This window comes from Callorhinus ursinus, unplaced genomic scaffold (genome assembly GCF_003265705.2).
Source record: "Callorhinus ursinus isolate GAN/ISIS: 27379988/994484 unplaced genomic scaffold, GSC_fseal_2.0 scaffold12, whole genome shotgun sequence".
Taxonomy (NCBI): Eukaryota; Metazoa; Chordata; class Mammalia; order Carnivora; family Otariidae; genus Callorhinus; species Callorhinus ursinus.
Genome location: NW_027397074.1, coordinates 49317172 through 49337158, shown reverse-complemented (window position 1 = coordinate 49337158; position 19987 = coordinate 49317172). Strand labels below are relative to the sequence as shown.

General features: G+C 36.3%; 1 protein-coding gene across 5 annotated transcripts in view; it reads left to right on the top strand.

The window, feature by feature from the left end:
- Window positions 1–19987, top strand: part of DPY19L1 (dpy-19 like C-mannosyltransferase 1) — a 92348-nt gene that overhangs the window by 44901 nt on the left and 27460 nt on the right. For 4 of the 5 annotated variants that reach the window (XM_073899055.1, XM_073899053.1, XM_073899057.1 and 1 more), the window contains 6 exons: window positions 6007–6098; window positions 8170–8269; window positions 10430–10507; window positions 15771–15857; window positions 17969–18028; window positions 18581–18661. In XM_073899055.1, the coding sequence (XP_073755156.1) occupies window positions 6007–6098; window positions 8170–8269; window positions 10430–10507; window positions 15771–15857; window positions 17969–18028; window positions 18581–18661 (498 nt within the window). The remainder of the gene's footprint in view (window positions 1–6006; window positions 6099–8169; window positions 8270–10429; window positions 10508–15770; window positions 15858–17968; window positions 18029–18580; window positions 18662–19987) is intronic. The other variant, XM_073899056.1, reaches the window with a different exon arrangement.

Below are 19987 nucleotides of genomic sequence, written 5' to 3'. Positions count from 1 at the left end.
GATGAAATAATGAATCATGGTTAAAAAAAAAAAAAAAAGCCATGAATCTATGTGCAGTATTCCCCTAGCGCTGGAGTTCTCCCGTTCTCCTTGATCGATCAACTTGGTCTTGGCTTGCTGGCTGTTTGTGCTGATCTTCTGGGGGAGGGGCCTGTTGCTGTGGTTTCCAAATGTCTTTGCCGGAGGCGGAATTGCCCCGCCCTTGTCGGTCCGGGCTAAGGAAGCTGCTCCGGTTTGCTCTCAGGAGCTTTTGTTCCCTGCAAGCTCTCCGTACAGCCTTGGAGGACCAGGGCAGAAATGGTGGCCTCCCAATCTCTACCCGGAGGAGCCGAGAACTCGGGGCCCCGCTCCTCAGTGTGCCCCCAGAGAAAAGCAGTCACTTCCGTGTCCCCGGTCTCCGGCCGCGCCCCGTGCTCACCCGGCCTGTGACCGAGCGTTTCTGTCTCTGGCACCCGACCCCGTGTGGAGTCTCCAAACCCAGCAGATCCCTGCAGTGCGTTCCCGCACCGCTCCTCCCGGGGGAGGAAGGGGAGTCTCCCCGGATCTGCTGCTTGTTGGGTCCCTGCTGGAGGAGCCGTGCCCCGACTGGGCCGCGGGTCACAGTCTATGGCAACCCCGAGCTGAGAGCCCGCGACTCTGCTCCGTCTCTGCAGCCGGCTTCCCCGCTCTGATACCTGGGAGCTCTGGCGCACTCAGGCACCCCCGGTCTCTCTGTGACCCCGAGGGTCCTGAGACCACACTGTCCCGGGAGGATTCCACCCCCCCGCTTAGCCACTGCAGCGACATCCCTCCACGGAGCCAACTTCTAAAAGGTCCGATTTTGTGCTCCGCGGCTCTAGCACTTGCCAGAAGCGGCCGGCGGAGGCCCCTCCCCCGCCGTCTATCCTCCCGAATATCGCCTGGGATTCACTTCTCCGCACGTCCTACCTTCCAGAAAGTGGTCACTTTTCTGTTCAGAGAGTTGTTGCTACTCTCTTCTTCGGTCTCCTGTTGAGTTCGTAGGTGTTCAGAATGGTTTGATCCCTATTCAGCTGAATTCCAGAGACCAGACGAAATCTAGGTCTCCTACTCCTCCGCCATCTTGCTCCGCCCCCCTTGGGAGAGTTATTTTAATCATGCCAGTGAGTGGTTTATGTACCAGAAAATAGTTGTGAATTGTTGCTTGCTTTTAAGTTCTATTTCTAATATTCAGTTTGCTCTCTATTTGAGTCTAAGATAGAATATAATGTACTTTTGAAAATATTCTTTCACTCAGATGGTTTTACAAGGGAAAATTTTGGCCTCAACAAAAGAACTATAAGATGTGTGGTAGAAAAGGATTAATCAAATGATTTAAAACAGAAGTTGAAAACCTTTAAATCTGGAACCTGTGAGGATGCAATAAAGAACTCACTAATTGCTCATAGTAATGATCAATAATATTGAGGTTATATATTTCATAATAAAAATTATGTCAATGTTTTCACTCATCAAGCTTTTTTATTAAATGTTGATTCTGTCCCTGTTGAGAATTATTGCTAAGAGGAAAGCTAACAGTTTTACTCTGCCTTTGAAATCCTTCCTTATTATACGATCAGATGTGTGCACCTATGGCTTGATGCTGCAGGATTTTTCGCATGCTGACTGAGAAGCATTTAGAAGAGTATATGAAAAAATGAAATATAATATTTTTCTTTAATTTTCGACTTAAAAATTCATTATATGTGAAGTTATTTGTTTAACTTTTTCATGATGAGATTTTTTAAAAGTTATTACCCAGCATGATTGATGGTGTTTTATATAAAACATGTGCACAGATAAAAAGATAGTCACATTTATGAGGAGGAAAGTCCCCCCCCTTTTTTTTTTGAAACTAAAGTAAGTAAATCAAAATAGTATATGAAAGATTTGCCTTAGAGGCATATCTAATTAACCTTTTTTTATTACCCGCAACATATTTCTGACCCATATTAGTTTCTTAAATATTTTTGAACTGAACTGAGATAATGTACATATAAATGTCTGTGTTCCTAATTAGTTTTTGACATAGTTATGTTATTTATGTAAGATTTGGAAAACTATTCTTAGTACACTTTGAGAACAGTCTCATTAGTCCTTAGAATGCTCTTGTATGATAGATAAGTAGTAAATAATAATATTCCAGTTTGCATAATAATTGGAAACACTAAAAGGTTAAGTGTTTGGCTCAAGGTTGTGAAGCAGGGATAGGATTCTAAGTTTTGATTAACCAGTAATCTCTCCAAACTTCTTTCAACACAGACAGCTCTTAGATAGGGGAGTAGGATTTCGAAGATAATAGCACAGTTTATCTTGTACAAGTACAAAGTACAGAGATCTTTCCTTGCTAATTTGTGAAACTTGTTCCCTTCCCTTTCTCTCTGTCTCTCTTCCTTTCTTCTTCTTCCCTCCCTCCCTTGCCTTTCTTTCAGCCCTTTCTTATGAGGGTCACATTTTGGCCAGGACACTTATTCTGGGTCTTCTTTTAATTCAACTCAATTAAGACAATGTATACAGAGGGCTCACTGTATGCCAAGTACTTGTAGATGCTGAGGATATGTTGATATGTCAGTAAAACAAAGATCCCTCTCCTTGTGGATAATCGTGAAGGTGGGACCACTTCTACCTAAGGTGGGGGAATACTGGCTTATTTGGGGAGCAGCAAGCAGACCTTTGTGACAGGAGCAGAGAGTGAAAGGTGGGATGTGGAAGGAGCCTTTTCTGTAGTCCCTGTTGGTCATTGTAAGGTTCATTTGGAGAAGGTGGAAAGGCCATTGGAGAGTTACATGCAGAAGAGTGATGCGGCTTAAATAATTTTTCCATTAATTTGGAAAATAGTATGAGTGCAAGATGCATTATTTATTCAGACTAATGAGAGATGTGCTTATGGATTTGTGAATTTACATTAAACTTGCATTAACTCCAAAAGCCCCCCCCCCGCAAAGAGTGTGCTGGTCTTAGATGGGAATGTATCTATTGCTTACATGAAAACTGCCTATACTGTAGTAGAACTGGCCTTCAGCCCCCTGCATGACCTGGGCCCTGCTGGGTCTCACCACTGTCCAGGCTGTTTTCTTTGCTTCAGTCCCACCGTCCTTTCTTCTCTAGTTTCCAGAGGGGACTACTCCTTTTCCTGCCTCAGGGCTTTGGTACATAGTTTCCTATGCCCTGTATAATTCCTTCCTTTTTTATCTCCTAGTCATCCTTCACATCTGGATATTTGTTGGGGTTTCTGTGATATTTTTCATCCTACACATCTGGGTTTCCATCTGGTATAATTTCTCTTTGGTCTTAAGAACTTTATTTAGCATTGTGGTGAAGATCTGGTGCCAACAAGGTCTCTTAGCTTTTGCCTGTCTAAAAATGTCTGTATTTTGCCTTCATTTTTTGAAGCGTATTTTTGCTGGATAAGAATTCTAGGTTGGTAGCTTTACCTTTCAGCACTTTAAATGTCATTCAGTTGTCTCACCGAACATCTTTGTTCCATGGGTTGATTTTTTTTTTTTATGAGTTTTAGAAAATTTTTAGCCATTATCTTCTCTTTAAATATTTTGTTTTTCCCATTTTCTCTCTTTTTTGAAGATTCTAATTCCATGTTGGCCACAAATCTTTTTGGAAAGCATTCATAAGTGCAAGGTTTAACACAATATTATAGTTAACATTAAGCAATATAAAGCAGTATTATAACTAATGAGGCCGTGTAGCTTTCAGAAGTGGGGTAATTTGTTTTAAACCTAAACATTATCCCAACAACAATTTATGACTGATCCTGCAAATATCAGCTCTAGTCAAAACTCTTGGAACAAGCCTTAAATATGATCTGTTTGGTACTAACTATAATTTATAATTCAGTAGTTAGTTGTACTCCTATTTCGTTTTACATTATGAAGAGAAGTATATTAGGTGATAGATTTCTAATAGTATAAGTGAGCTATTTTGAAAGTAGAGCTTGACACATGAAGCTGCCTATTACTAAAATTCCTTGGTTTTTTTGATTCTTGAGTAAATGATTTAAAATTCAGGCTTTCCTAAGCAGAGCTTTCCTAAGCTCCTTCTGGAGCTTGTTCTTGTTAATACCTTAATAGTATTATGCTGCAGCATTATTCAGTGCTTTGAAATGTGTGCTAAAAATTATGTACTTTAAGAGGACACTTTAAGTAAAGTGAGATTTTCATTGAGTTCATTTTCACAATTCAGGAATGTCTTGTATTTTGTCTGAGTGCTTCATACAGTGGTGTAACTCCTTGTGAAGGAGTTTGCACATTTATTCCCTTCTTTAATTCCTAAATTTGAGGACAGTGCCTTTAGAAGGCATTGGCATTTTGAACTGACAACCTATTATAATTAAAAATATTTGTTGAAACTTAAGGTATGATTAAAGCAACTCTGTTTACTGTTTTCAAATTACACGGGGTCATCTGGACCAGCAATTATGTTTATAGCAGCTCGAGTAAAGCACATTGTGTTATTGGAGAAATAATAGGAAGCATTTTCACGTATTTGCGTTCATTCACCCTTAACATTGTAGAGGCAAAAGATCTTGCTCTTTGTTTCAATTCTGTAATTTAGCCTTCTCATCCAGCTTTACAAAGGATGTAATTGAGTTTGAGAGAATTGAGTGCCTTCAGCTATTAAAGGAAAGAAATTTCTAAGAGATGGCACCATAGTTAAAATTGGGTAACAAAATAAGTGTGAGTGAACAGTCTGTATGAAGAAATTCTCAAATTGTACACTACATTGTTTAACTATTTGCTTCTTGGTTTTTGCACAGAGATTGATAACTTTATAAATTGTGGTTATATATCTCTACTATCAATCATATTGAAATTTCTAGTTAATTTTGTGAACTAACAGATTTTTAAAGTTGTATTCCAATAACAACAAATATACATTTTAAAAAAGACTTTTTCAATCTTTTCAGAATTCTCTTGTGTGTATAGTTCATTTATAAATAGGTATCAATGTTAAATCTCATAGAGGATAGTGAATTTTGGTTAAAAAGAGAAGTAAATTGGCTCAAACTTTTGTAGCAATAGTAGAAAGATCTAACAGTCTGAGGTAGAGCTAAAATAAAGGAAAGGCTTATTTCCACTGTGGTCTTTGTAATTTCATATCGTCTTTAACTGCTTGACTTGAAAGATGTGATGATTTCTTCTAGTGTGACTAGCTTAGTCGGGGTAATTAATATCAGATTATTTATATTTCATCCAATGCAGTGTCCTTTAATTGAAAGATAGACTTATTAATTTATTTAGTATAGATGCAGAAAAATGGGAGTGCTAAAACTGGGATGGAATATTATTTTTTTAAAGATTTTATTTATCTTAGAGCATGCACGTGCAAGCAGGGGGAGGGGTGGGGGAGAGAGAGAGAGAGAGAGAATGGGATGGAACATTACTTAATTAAGTCCGAAGTGAGTTCTTCAGTGGAATTGGTACATGTCATTTTAGGACTTTGGTTGTTTTTATTTGATACTTCTTCCCCTTTTAAATTTTTGCAGCCCAGGGTAGCTTGGGCAAAGAAGAAGTAAAAACAGAAATGGAGTGCTCTTTTTTTTAGCAGCATTGTGAATAGAAATGCTAACATTGATGACTACAAAGAGTTTTGAAGTATTGGCTTTGGAGAGGTTTGCTGAAATTCAAGTGGATGGACAAATTAAGTGGTTTATACCACCAATTCCAGTGAAATGTTTTTAATTTTGTCAGAACATTTTCTTGCTGGTACTTCCCCTACTTTCCTTTTAGGCTCTAGTTGAAGTTTTTTGGTATTTGCTGTTGACAGTTCATGTTAATATTTCACAAGATCTTATGCACAAGGTCTCTCAATAATGTTTCCTTCTCACTTTTCAGTTTTGCTGTTGGTGGAAAACCTAGCAGCTTGTTTTCCAACATACCATTTAAATTGTGTGTGAAAAAACTTTTTTTGTGTTTATGAATAGCTGCTTTTGATTACTGTGTCTTACTTAACAAATTTAGCAAAGAGACCATACATTATGAATTGTGTTTTCAGTGCACTCGTGTGATGTGGACACCACCCCTCCGCGAAAGCTTCTCCTATCCATTCCTCGTACTTCAGATGTTGCTTGTGACTCATATTCTCAGGTAACTTTGACTTATTCTTAGGTCTTCTCTGTGTTTGTTTTGCGTTGAGTAACTTAAGCTAGAATTTTTTAAGCTTCCTTAATAAAAACAGTGTAATGAAAAATTAAGACGATGTTGCTATGTTGAATTCATGGTTATTTTAAGGGTGTAACTTCAAAATATTTACTACCAAAAACATTTCCTTCATCTGCCCTCCAGTCTTCTTCCTTTTTTCGTAGTGGCCCACAGAGCTGCTCAAGGAGCAGCAAATTTGCTTTCACTTCTACCATCTCAGCTTTCCCACATCATTGTCTGCCACCACCACAGCTTCCCGGAAGTGGGCAGGAGGAAGGGGGATGACGGATGGCAATGGAGTGTAACCTGTACGATATAGTCCTTCAGAGGAAAGAATAGTTTGTAGAGTAATTATGGCCGGGTATGTTAACGTGTAATTCTTCTTCCCATATTTGCTTAGTGTCCTCGAGCATCAGATAGTAGGCATAGAAAGAAACCACTCAGGAGACCGGAGCTATACTAGGAAAATTCCTGCTGGAAATTCAGGATTGGATTGGGTTCTCCCATGTTCATCTAGCCTTCAGCTAGAGACCGCACAGAGATTCAAGCACCATACGAGTGGAAGAGAATAGGACCAAGAACAGTTCTCTCCCTTTTCTGTTGACAAATCCTGAGCTTGGACAGATGCTGCCTTGATTCAGAGGGTAAAAATAAAACAAAATGGGGACTATGGGGAAAAAAAAACGAAGCATGATGAGAATCTGAAGATGGCTCAGACTAAGAACTCCCTTTAAGGATCTGCAGAACTTAGGAGAAGCTGGTTGAAGTCTGTTACACCAAACCCTTTGGATGGTCCGTTTCCCCCTGTGATGACTTCAGGACTAGAGTCATTATGTGGCCTTGTCTCTTAAGTAGTGTTTCTAGACAGGCCTCTCTCTGAATGTGGGATGTATTAACTGCATTAAAAATTGTGGGTTTTTGGGCACCTGGGTGGCTCATGCGGTTAAGCCTTTATCTTCAGCTCAGGTCATGATCCCAGGGTCCTGGGATTGAGTCCAGCATCGGGTTCCCTGCTCAGTGGGGAGCCTGCTTCTCCCACTACCTCTCCCCACTGTTTGTGCTCTCTCTCTCTCTCAAATAAATAAAATCTTTTTTTAAAAATGTGGTTTTTATCTAATAAATTGATTTCATAGCTCACAAATAGGTTACCTGGATTTTAAAAAGACTTGATTTAGGGGCATGAATAGCAGAGGGGGATGTCCTTAGAGAAGGGATACTTATGGAAGTAAAGAAAGGCATTTTGTGGTGGTGCTTAGTGCCCCGGGTAGGTTTATCCTGAGGAAGGTTTCTTTAAGGTGCATACCTTGTAGCTTCGAGATGTTGCATATACACTTCACTTTGTGAAGGTGTTAGGTATGTTGGGGGCTTCGCATTAACTCAGTGATTTAGGAGAAAAGTACTTCTTAAAACTAGAATGAAAGATAAAATTACCTCACCTTCCTAAAAATCCCCTAAATTACAAGTCAGGATCCAAGTGAAGCCTTTTAAAGGTGGCTCCAGATTGGCCCCTGGCCGCTGCCACCTCTTCTCTTTTCTGTGTCCTCCCTGTGCAGGACCCCCTGTCCCCTCGCATGTTCCATGGAGTCGCCCTCTGCTTGGCCCATTTTCTGAATTCTCCTTGTCTGCAGAATACTGCTAACACTTAGAATATGCCGCCTTCTCTGCTTTTTTATAACATCCTCTGTCTCTCCAGATGAAGCCTTTGGATGTAGCATTAAATATGTTTGATTATGAACTCACCAAAATAGAGTTTGACAAAATTCAATGGATATACTGACCCAGTTGCCCTCTCTCTCTTTGGCAAGCTTTGTTTTTACACTAATGATGGGTATTCACTTTTCATGGAAAGTTGTTGTAGTTAAGTGTCAGGAAGTATAATTTCTAACCCATTGGTTCATTTTATGTCTGGTGTATGTTATAACCAGATCATGTTTAGAGATTCTAATTTGCAGCAGTTTGGGCCCACACTAGAATAGCTTGTGGTTAAATGTACTCATATTTATTTTCTCTTCCCAAGGGCTACAAAACTTTATAGAGGAAGCTTGATTGCACTCTGCATTTCCAATGTATTTTTCATGCTTCCGTGGCAGTTTGCTCAGTTTGTACTTCTTACTCAGGTAAGGTGCTTATATTTTTAAGCTGAATTAAGCTTAGTATGTTTGATTATGTGAACTCATTTGTATAAAATTATAGAACTGAGATATTATATGATTCTAAGTCCTAAAATGTTTTTTAGTTAATACTTTTAAACAAAATTCAGGGTAGGGAAATATGTGCAATTTATTTATTAGTGAAAGTTAATTATTTACTTATTAGTGGACTGCATGTATTGAATTCAAATTGATAAGAGTACTTTGTTATTCAGTATTGTTAGTGTACGTAAAAGAGGACTAGTGCTGTAAACTTAAGTATTTCTCTTAAATAAATGTACTTCTTTTATGAATAATGCTGTACGTTCTTACCCATGGGATAAATGCACATAGGATTAACATAGGACAAATAGCTAAGCATTTCTTATTTATATAACTCCTCTACCAATCTAATTTATCATTTTCCTGTGTATTCTTGCCTCCCTTTCCCTTCAAATAGAGGTGTATGAAGCAAGGTGAAGGTGCTTGCTGAGACAGGGAGTAAATTGTGTGCCAGTCTCTCTCTGTGCTGTTCCCCACCCCCACCTACTTCTGCTTCCTCACTATGCTGGCCATATTCATGTTCATCTAAAGCAGCTTGAGAGCTGTTTTGCAATCTTCTGGGACATGTCTTGCTTGAGACATGAAGTAAGATCTGGGTTTGAGTCCTAACTCTGTCCACTAGCTGCTTGACTTGGACAAACTGCTTAGCTGTGCTTAGTTTCAGTTTTCTCATTTGTGAGATAGAGAAAATAAAAGAACCTACTTTTTTGGGTTAGGATCAGATGAGGGAATGTATATAAGACTTAACACATTGCTGGTACTTAGCAAGATGTCAGTAAGGTTAGCTGCTTTTATCAGTATTTTTAAAAGAGTCTATTTGTACTTAATTCTTTCTTTGATCTTACCTTTTAGACTCCTTTGCCTTCTTTAGCGCAGTGACATTTTAAATGTTCCTGGTTAAAAATGTCCCTGAAAAGAAAATGAAACAAAAAAAAGTCTCTGAAAGGCACTTCTTAAAGATTCTACCTTTGTAGGCCTGCTGTGTATTGCTTGGCCCTGGGGTGGAAAGGGAGAGTTCCCATTGCTTCCAGCTAGGGGTGATGACCTGATTTTTGGGGGGGTGAGTGGAGGAGGGTGTTTCATGGAGTGAGGGGCTTATGTTGAATAGCAAGGCACACTTCCTCACAGCTGTTGTGTCATATGAGTCTCATTCTTAAGCAATGCATGCTCCCCATGGATAAATCTGGGGAAAGGGAAATCTTGTTTTTCTTGCTAATGAAAAAATTTGTCATAGATTGTTTGAAGGTAAAAAACTTAAGGAATGAAACTTAAGTTATATGTTTAAGTATTCAACTACTTTGCAGTATATACCATGTTTGTGTAGTAGGGAAAGCATGGAATTTAATCTGAGTTGCTTTCTCCATGAAGAAGGGTGGAGAGGCATTGTTTGACATGGTAACTACATTTTACTCTAAGGGGTACATTATCATCATTTAATCAATTAATTCACCTAAATAACTCCAGTACTCTTTGAATTTCTGGTCAACACCTACACAGGTTTCTTCAAAACTGTAAAGAAAGTTAAAAGTAGTGAAAGTACTCCTTCTAATTTGAAATTTGGTAAATTTGATTACAATGAACACTTGAATACTTACATAAACGAAAGAACACTAATGGAGATTCTTGTAAAGAGAGACTAATAAGCAGAACTTAATGCATTTTTACACACACATGCATTACATAATTAATTTTGAGTTTAATGTACCTTTCCCAATTATGTATTGTCGTATGTTATAATTAAATTTTCATATTTTTTGATTGAGCAAAGCACTTTGTAATTGTACGTGTTGACAGTAAAGTCACCCTGACATTAAAATGAATATTGTTTTGAATAATCCACAAAGTAGATTATTCATATGGTTAATTGAGAAAGCTGCTCATGGAAGAAAAAAATCAGTATTTGCTATATTAATATATTGACTATGTTCAATAATAATTTGGCAGTAAGAGGGAAACTAAAGAATTCCCTTTGAATATAAATACAAATCAATGTGACAAAACAATAAAAAATCTTTTTTTCATTCTTAGAGCTATTCGTTATATATGTAATTTTTATTTGTAATTTAACTTCTTTTTAAATTTCAGATTGCATCATTATTTGCAGTATACGTTGTGGGATACATTGATATATGCAAATTACGGAAGATCATTTATATACACATGGTAATGGTTTAAAATTTTTTTTTCCATTTAGTTTGACCTTAAAACAGACTCTTGATTATTGGTATTTGTTTTGCACATGGTTGAAGCTAGTTGTAACAGGATTCCATAACTAAAACAAGTGTCATTCAAATACTATGATATAATTAAAGGCCATGTTTTAAGTAGGCCACCCAGAAAATTTTAATTTGGGTCATATTATCTGATTTGAGATTGTTGTGCCTGACTTGCTTTAAGTAAAAGAGATAATTCATGAGAGAGAGAAACATGGAATTGTATATTATCTAGGAGCCTTCTGTTAAAATGAAGCAGAATGTTCGTTTGCTGAGCACCAACTATCCAGGCATGTGGGTCATACCACAGAATAGAAATACAAAGATCCCAGCATACGTATTAATCACATTTTGGTAGAGTGGAGGAAGGCAAGAGGACAGAGGATAAATAATACACACAGTAAATGGGCAAATTATATATAGTATGTTAGAAAGTAATAAAGGATGATCAAGAAAAAGGAACAGAAACAAGTCATGGTACCCCAGGGAGATCAGGAGTGCCAGTGTTAGGGGGCAGGGGATTAAGATAGCAAATGCGGTGGTGAGGGCAGGTCTTACTGAGAAGAGGAGAGTGTAGCAAAGATTGGGAGGAGAGGGAGTAGTTAACTAAGTAGATATCATGGAGAAGAATATTCTAGGTTGGTGGAACAGTTAGAACAAAGGTCCTAAGACTGGATGGTTGATTTTGAGGGATGTTTACCCTTTAAAAACATGTCTTCTCTTTGTCATCTTTATTATTGAATATTAGTATTGTTTTTAAGTTTTGTAAAAATGGTATCTGTTTATGAGACTTACATTTTTACTTAGGTTTCTGAGATTTGGATGTTATTGGAGTTCAGACAGTTTCTTTCCTTTATATTTTCCATGTATAAGTAAATCACAATTTATTTGTCCGTTTTCTTGTTGAAAGATGTTTAGGTTTTCTTTCCTCTTCTTTTTTTATTTTATGAATAACTGTACATTGTCACATATACCTCCTGAGGCATATATATCAAGAGTTTCTCTAGGGTCTTTACCAAGTAGTAGAATTCCTGGGTGGTAAATTATATACATGTTCAACTTTTTAATTTAATCTTGTATTATTTTTCAAAAATGATTGGACTACCTTGAACAGTAATGTATAATATATAGCTCATATTATTGTACATCCTTTTTTATCTTGTCAATCGGGTGAGTATAAAATGGTATCTTAGGGCCTTAATTTGCATTTTCTCTGATTCTCAGTAAAGCCTAAGGTCTTTGATATGTTTATGGGCCCTTTGTGTTTCCTTTTTTTGTGACATTCCTATTTTTGTGACATTCCTATTCAAATCTTTTTACCAGTTTCTCTCTTATATCCAAGAGAAAATGGCATCTGTTTTATTCACTGTGGTATAATCCACTGTTTTCATTATTTATTTTTATGCTTTTATGCTTGACTTGGTCCTGATTTGGCCAACTACTTTAAGCTGGCTTCTTTGTCCTTTTAACATATCCTCAAGTTTTGAGCACTTCTTAAAAGAAATTAATAAAAGCTAAGCTTCATCAAATGCTTTTATGAATCCGTCTGCATGATCCTGTGTGTTTTTCCCTCTAATATGTTACTGTAGTGAATTACGTTAATTGATATTCTACATTAAGAAACCTTGCTTTTCTGGGCTAAACACAATTTTTATATATTGCTGGATTAACTTTGCTGCTGTTAGGATTTTTAAATCTTTGTTCATGAGTGGGATTGGACAGTAATTATCCTTTTTTTTACACTTGGCTTATTTTTTTTCCAAACTGTCTAATACAGCTTTTTTATTTTCATTGCATTGCAGTAAAAATCAGAATAGTTGGTTAGCATTTAGAGTTGGTCAGCCACATGGCCACATAGGTAACTATGGATGGAGTGTTTGACTCAATTACAGTTATAAAACTACTAACATGACAGAGGTTTAGTTTGTAGTAGGACCTATCTTGGGTGAATGGTTTATGTTTTATGATTTGACTTACTATGGAACTATTTTCTTACTGTGAAATACCTTCTTTCATTATCACTTTACAAATTCCTAAATCCCTATAGTTACATAAAGGAAAAAAAATAGAATTGTTTCCAAAAAGGATTTTTTTTCCATTTTTTTATTGTGGTAAAATACATAAAACATTTACTATCTTAATCTTTTTAAGTGTACATATCAGTGGTATTAAGTACTTTCACAGTGTTATACACCACCTACCACTACCATCTCCCAAACTCGTTGCATCTTGCGAAATATACTGTCTATACCCATTAAACGATAACTCCCTATTCTCCTTCTTCCCCTCCCCCCAGCTCCTGGAAACCCCCACTCTGCTTTCTATGTCTGTGATTTTAACTATGCTAGGTACCTCATGTAAGTGGAATCGTGTAGTGTTTGTCTTTTTCTTAATGCGTTATTTTACTTAGCATAATGTGCTCAAGATCCAGCCATGTTGATGCAAATTGAAGGATTTCCTTTTATATGGCTGAATAATTTTTGCATCGTGTGTGTGTGTGTGTGTGTGTGTGTGTGTGTGTACACACATACCACAGTTTCAATATCTATTTATCCATTGATGCAAATTTGTGTTGTTTCCACGTCTTGGCTTTTGTGAATAATGCTGCAGTGAATATGGGAGCACAGATATCTCTTTGAAATCTTGTTTTCATTTTCTTTGGGATTGCTGGATCATATAGTAGTTCTAATTTTAATTTCTTAAGGAACCTCCATACTGTTTTACACAGTGGCTGTATCAATTTACATTCCCACCAACAGAGAAAAAGGATTCCTTTTTCTCCATATCCTCCTCAATATTAACCTCTTGTCTTTTTATAATAGCAGTTCTAACAGGTGTGAGGTGATGTCTCATTGTGGTTTTGATTTGCATTTCCCTGATGATGAGCGATGTTGTGCACCTTTTCATGTACCTGTGGGCTGTTTGTGTGTAGAAAAATGTAGAAAAATAGAAAAATGTCTATTCAGGTCCTCTGCCCATTTTTAATCAGATCATGTGGGGTTTTGTTTGTTTTTTGGCTGTTGAGTTGTGAAAATGACTTACATATTTTGAATATTAACTCTGTCTGCTAGACGGTTTGCATATATTTTCTCCCATCCTGTGGGTTGCTTCTTCCTATTGTGGGTCATTTCTTTTGCTGTGCAGAAGCTTTTTATTTAGGTTGGTATAGTCCCACTTGTTTATTTTGCTTTTGTTGCCTGTGCTTTTGAACTCGTGCAGAACTGTCTGCAGCTGGGCTGGTGTGTGAGGGATGGGCAGCTGCTGTTGAGATCAGAACTGAAATTCACTCGAAATAACTCAGTTTCCCATCAAAGAGTTCTCCTGGGAGTTGCAAGTCTTGGGAGAGTCCCGAGTTCCCAAATAGTTCCATCAGACAGGTTTGGGCAGTGTAGCTGTTGTCTAGGTGAGAAGACAGATTCCTGCCATTTTTCCAGAATCCTCAACAATATGATCATTTCCTTTGATGCTGTAAAGGCATTTGATAAAAGTCAGTAGCTCTTTCTGATTTTAAGATCTTAATCAAATGAAAATAGATGGATATTTCATTGAAATTTTAAATATATGCATATACTTCAATTCAAAAGCTAGTAGCATCACACAAAATGATGAATCAATAGAAATATTCCCATTAATGGCAGAAGCTTAACAAATGTGCCTACTGCCGTGCTTATTACTTAAGTTTGTTGCAAGAATATTAAATAATACAGTTGACTAAAAAGGCTTTCGAAAATTAGAAAGGAAAATGAAGAAATATTGTTTGTAGGTGATATGATTTAGAATACCAAAAAAACCCCAAATTAGTTACTACTAGAAACAATGAAAAAGTGTATTCATTTCTGCATATTTAACATAATTTTTCTGTATATAGTCAGAAAATATGATGAGAAAAGATTCCTGATACAATAGCAACAGAAATAATATACTTTGAAATAAATTTAATATGCAGGATCCATATGAAGAAAATTTTATACTCTGCTAGTGAATGTAAAGGAACACTTAAAGTGGAAACGTGTTATTTTTGGATGTAAAGATTCAATAGTGGACAGATAGAACTCCAAATGTGATGTGATGTACATTATTGAATAAAGCGTTTCTAATAAAAATGTCAGCTTTTGAAACTTAAGCAGATCCTAAAATTCAGATGAAAATTCAAATATATGGATCAAAAATAAAACTTCTAGAAGAAAACATGGATTATTTTATTTTTAAAAGCTTTTCTAATAATGGAAGACCTAAGGGAAATGAATGATAAATTTGGCTAACATAAAAATTTGGAAAATAACCATAATGCAGAAATGCTACAGAGATAAAAATGAACTCGGAAAAATATTTACAATGTGTTTGCTTGATAAAGAGTGATGTTTTCATAACATATAACGAGAGCTCTTAAAATAACTGAAACCCAGTAGAAAAATGGCTGGTAGGAATAAGCAATTCAGACCGGCAACAAAGACAGCAAATAGAAGAAAAGATGCTCTGTCTCACTGTGTATTAAAAGAATGGAAAAGTGAAACAATGCAGCAGCATTTTTCTTGTATGAGATTGTCAAACATTTTGAAGAATTGGTTAGAGTGTGCATCAGCAGGAGCCCTCATGTCCTACTGGTGGAAGAGTAAATTGGTACAGTATTTTTTATGGCAATTTGTCAGTATTTTTTCAGATTTCAAAATGTGTATACCCTTAATCTATCAATCCCACTTCTAGTAATTTATCTCATGAGTGTGTTGACAGGTATATAAGATACACACCTAAGGATGTTTATCATAGCGGTGTTTGTAGTAGGAGAAACAAAATAACAGCAAAATAAAGCTGGAAAGTACTTACCTGTTCAGCAGTATTAGGACTGGTCAGTAAATGATGATATGACTCTAGAGTGGTATACTTTTCTCAGCTATTCAACAGAATGAATTAGATTGGTTTTCATATGGAAAGCTCTCTGAAACAGAGTAAAAGCAAGCAGTAGCATAGCTTATGGGCCAAGTTTCCATTTGTGGTTTTTAAAAAATACAAACTAGAATTTGTACTTGTGAATGCGTGGAAGGATGCACAGGAAACTGTTGATGGTGGTAGTCTTTTGGGTTTTAAGTGTGGGATAGAACGTGGGCTATTTTCATGGTATATCCCCTTTTGAACATCACGGGCATGTGCAATTTTCAGAATAAAAATCACTGTCTTTTATGTGCATTAATTATATTTTTCTTGGATTTTTTCAGATTTCTCTTGCACTTTGTTTTGTTTTGATGTTTGGAAACTCAATGTTATTAACTTCTTATTATGCTTCCTCTTTGGTAATTATTTGGGTAAGTGTCTCTTAAGTACATGGCTATTTTTGAAACTAATGGTTAACCAGTTTTTAATCACTGGCTTGGGATTTTTGCTAAGAATCATGGCAAGTGTCTTACTGAATCCATGTGTATGTAATAGAGTATTCCAGTGCTCCCATCCCCAGGAGGAAAGAAACACAAGAGTTAATATGGGAAAACATAGCACCTTGCCTTATACCCCTACTTTGCCCTTTCTCTTTCCTCGTCTTTTCTGTCGCATGAGTTTTGGTCCAGGGTTCATTTTAGAAAGGTTTTTTGCTTTCTTCTTTTTCTTGTTTCCTCCCCTTTGCAGTTTTTTTCCTATTCCTGCTCCATTGTCTGACTCCCTTGCCTCCCTGTGGCATCTCGCAGCAGTCTCTCCTGGTTTCGCTGGGATCAGAGGCTTGGGGCCTTGGGTTCTTTTAGTTTTTTTTACTCCTTGTGTCTATTTGTGTAAAATATTTAGATGGTTTAAATCAGGTGATGATTCGGTTATGTTTTGCTAAATCACTGCAAAGAGCAGATTTAGATTATCGGGAGACTGTCTTCTAGAATTAGAGCAAACAGTGAAAAGTCATCTAACTCCTTCTGCCACTTTTGGCAGGATGACTTTGTAAATATAAGTCTTCCTACATTTAAGGACTTACAGATGTGGGTATGCCTTTTTTATTAGTAGGTTTCACCATTACACTGTTTTGCTAACCTAAGAGGAAAAAATTACTCCTATATTTAAAGTTCACGTGCTTTAGTATTAGGCTGTTTTCCTGAAGAAAAAAGTATATTGTACTGTCTTAATTGAACTATATTCTGCTTCTTGAATAATCGTTTAAGTTACCCAGATTATTTTGGCTTTCTTGACTTCTAGAACCCATGAACAACTTGGGAACTTCCTATTTCTTTGTCCTGTTTCACAAATAATATTTAAGATCCTGTTTCCCAAGAATATGCCTCTTCCCAGTCTGGACTGCTACCCTTTTCAGGTTGTGTGGTTCAAGTGTACTTAGTCACAGATATTAGCAGTTAGGATATGAGGATGTGGGGTTTTCAGCAGTGTCAAAGAAATCATTAACTGAGTTGCTGTACTTTGAGATTAATGATAGTTCTTATAGTCAGTGAATTCTGTTTATAATCAGGAAATGTAACAGTGCACTCCATTCTATATTTACATGTGTACACAGGCAAGGCCTGCTATTACTTAAAATACATGACTCTTAACACTTGTATTCAGGTGCCAGTATCTAACCTAAGTACATATGGCAGGAAACTTCAGTCCAGTACCTACAGTGTATCAGCTTTTCTTTTAGGTGCTTGAAAGTAAGGTGTGTCTTGGGTATGACTTAAGCATATTTATGTATATTTCATTATTTGGGTGTCTACACATAAATGATGCCAACAGTTACAGAATATAGAGAATGTATGCATATTTAACTATAAACACACATTTGCCTATTTTTGTTTGTGGTCATCTCTTTGAAACCTAAATCTTACCACTTTTTGTGTTCCCAGATATTCAGAAACTTCTGAAGAGATTTAATTTGGGGTCATGTATTTATGTTTTGATCTCCAATCATATTTTTGCCAAGTTTGAAGTAGATTTAGCTCCCTGTAGGTTCTATACTTGGTAGTCTATTCATTTCCTAGAGAGAGAGAGAAAAGATTTGGTAGAGGAGAAATATTTAGTTGATCCATTAAAAACTCATTTGTAGTTTATTCTAAGAGTTGATCATTTTTAACTTAAGGAAAATCTTATAAGACACCTGTCTAAAATTCTGAAATTATTAATACCATATATAATAGTACACACACATATTATATACTATTATATATGATACTGCTTCTGAGGTAAATCAGGGATGTAAAATCAGTCATAGAAATTTATATATGGTAATTCTGTTTTCAATTTTACAAAATCACTAACTGATCTAATCTACTTTGGATAAAATGGGGCTTTTTCTTAAAGTCAATGAGCTTGTGGTGATGCTATGTGGAACATTGACAATGTGCTGAATTTGAGATTCTTGAGAGTCTTATTATTTAGAAATGTTTTTTGATACTTGAATTTATGTATATAAGTATTAACTGTATGCTATGTTATTTTCTCCATGAAGGGTATACTGGAAATGAAACCACATTTCCTGAAAATAAATGTATCCGAACTTAGTTTATGGGTAAGAATCAATCTATTTGAATGCATAAGTTTTTCCTTTTCTGAAATAAATATATCATCAGTTTTATGTTTTACTTTTAAGGAAATTATTCTTATGTAATGCAGGAGATCTAACAGGTTTATGACATAATTAGGGCTCAATTTTCCCTTTTCATGTGGCAAGTTAAAATTAATATTGGATAGGTGAAGAATTCTGGTTTTACTTATTTTATCACCCATTTTTTTTTTCTGGGGAGCAGTGCATATGTAAGAGACTGTTAGTAGAGGGGGAATGTAACTGCAATTGCTGTGTAAATCTATAAGATATATTAATTTTGACAGTATCATATGTGTATAATTTTATTTTTGGTGATAGCCCCTTGATTTTGGATAACATTCTTTAAGCTACATTGTTTAGCATTTTTTTCTTGGGTATGTAAATAATTCTTTCACATGTGATTAAAGCATTAATTTTTTTCTTCCTCGGCTATGTCTAAGGAATGTTTGTGTGAAGCATTAGTTTATTTTTGTTTTGTTTTGTTTTGTTTTGTTTTGTTTTGTTTTCCTTTTGTAGGTTATCCAAGGATGTTTTTGGTTATTTGGAACTGTCGTACTCAAGTATTTGACATCTAAAATCTTCGGCATTGCAGATGATGTAAGTGCATTTTTTGCTTAAACTTGAAAGACTTGTAAAGAATCAAACAGGCTAAGAATGAATTACTTGAGTTATTAAAGTACCACTGTTTAAGCCAAATTCTAATATGACGTCTATTCACTTACTATTTTATCTATTTACAATAATAGAAAGTAAATGTGACTCTGTGTATAATCTCTATTCTCCAATATTAATTTCGTGACACAATTCTGTTAATTTAATCAATCTTTCTGTATCACAAAGATTTTAAAATTTTAAAGCAAGAAAGCTCTAAAGACTTCAGCTCAAATTTTAAGGTCCATACAGGCATTTTTCTCTGGTTTCTTTATAATCTCCTTTGGTAACACATCAGTATGCCATCTTCAGAGCCTCTCAAACTATAGACCGTATTATAGTCTCATTCCCCCAACCCCATTTCCTGGTCAGTGCTTGTGAAAGGTTTATTTATAGGTAATTTAATCCATTTAGTCTTGTTAAGAGAAGGTTTTTTTTGTTTTGTTTTGTTTTGGTGTTTTGTTAGGGGAGAAAATAAGATGAGAAGAATTCTGCTTTATAACTTTAAAGATTCTTCCTATCCATAATGTTGCTTTGCCTATCTTATTTTGGTGTTTTTGTAACACGTTGATTAAATTTAGAAAGGAAGCAGCACAACCGCCAACACAGGAAGCGTAAAGCAAACCACATATTTTTTCTGTAATTTATCTTAATCGGCTATCTTTCCTTCATCTGTAATAGATTAAAGCTATAGTTTTGAAACTGGGTTTTGTGAAGTCCTAGAATTTCCAGACTCTTCTTTGGGGTCTGTCTACTTCCCGACCTCCTTGGCAGCCCCTCTGTTACCCAGGGCAGTTTAGCTTTAATTTCTTATACATTGGGCAATTATGCAGTTTTTCATTTGAACAAGGGAATTTTTTGCTTAAAAAAGATTGAAAGCAATTGGTTGTTCATTGGGTGATCTACAACCTGTGGAAAGACTTTTTAAAGTAGAAAACTATAGTCTAAAGTTACTTATTCACTCATTCAATATGTACCTGCTATGTGGCTGGTGATAGAATGCATCCTAGAGATACAGCACCAAGTAAGACATGGTCTAGTGGGAGCTCGGGAGATATATAATGTAATAAAGGGCTGTGATAAAAGCAAGCATAGAGTGCTGCAGGAACACACAGGAGGAGAGTTGGGGAAGGCTCCTGGAAGTCTGCTGAGAAGAGAAGAGCTACACAGTGATAGAATCAGTGAGGATGTCTGCAGAGAATGAGCAGGAAGAAAAGGGAGACAGCCCAAGTTGTAGGTGAATGGAATCTGTCTCCTCACTGGGGGGAGACA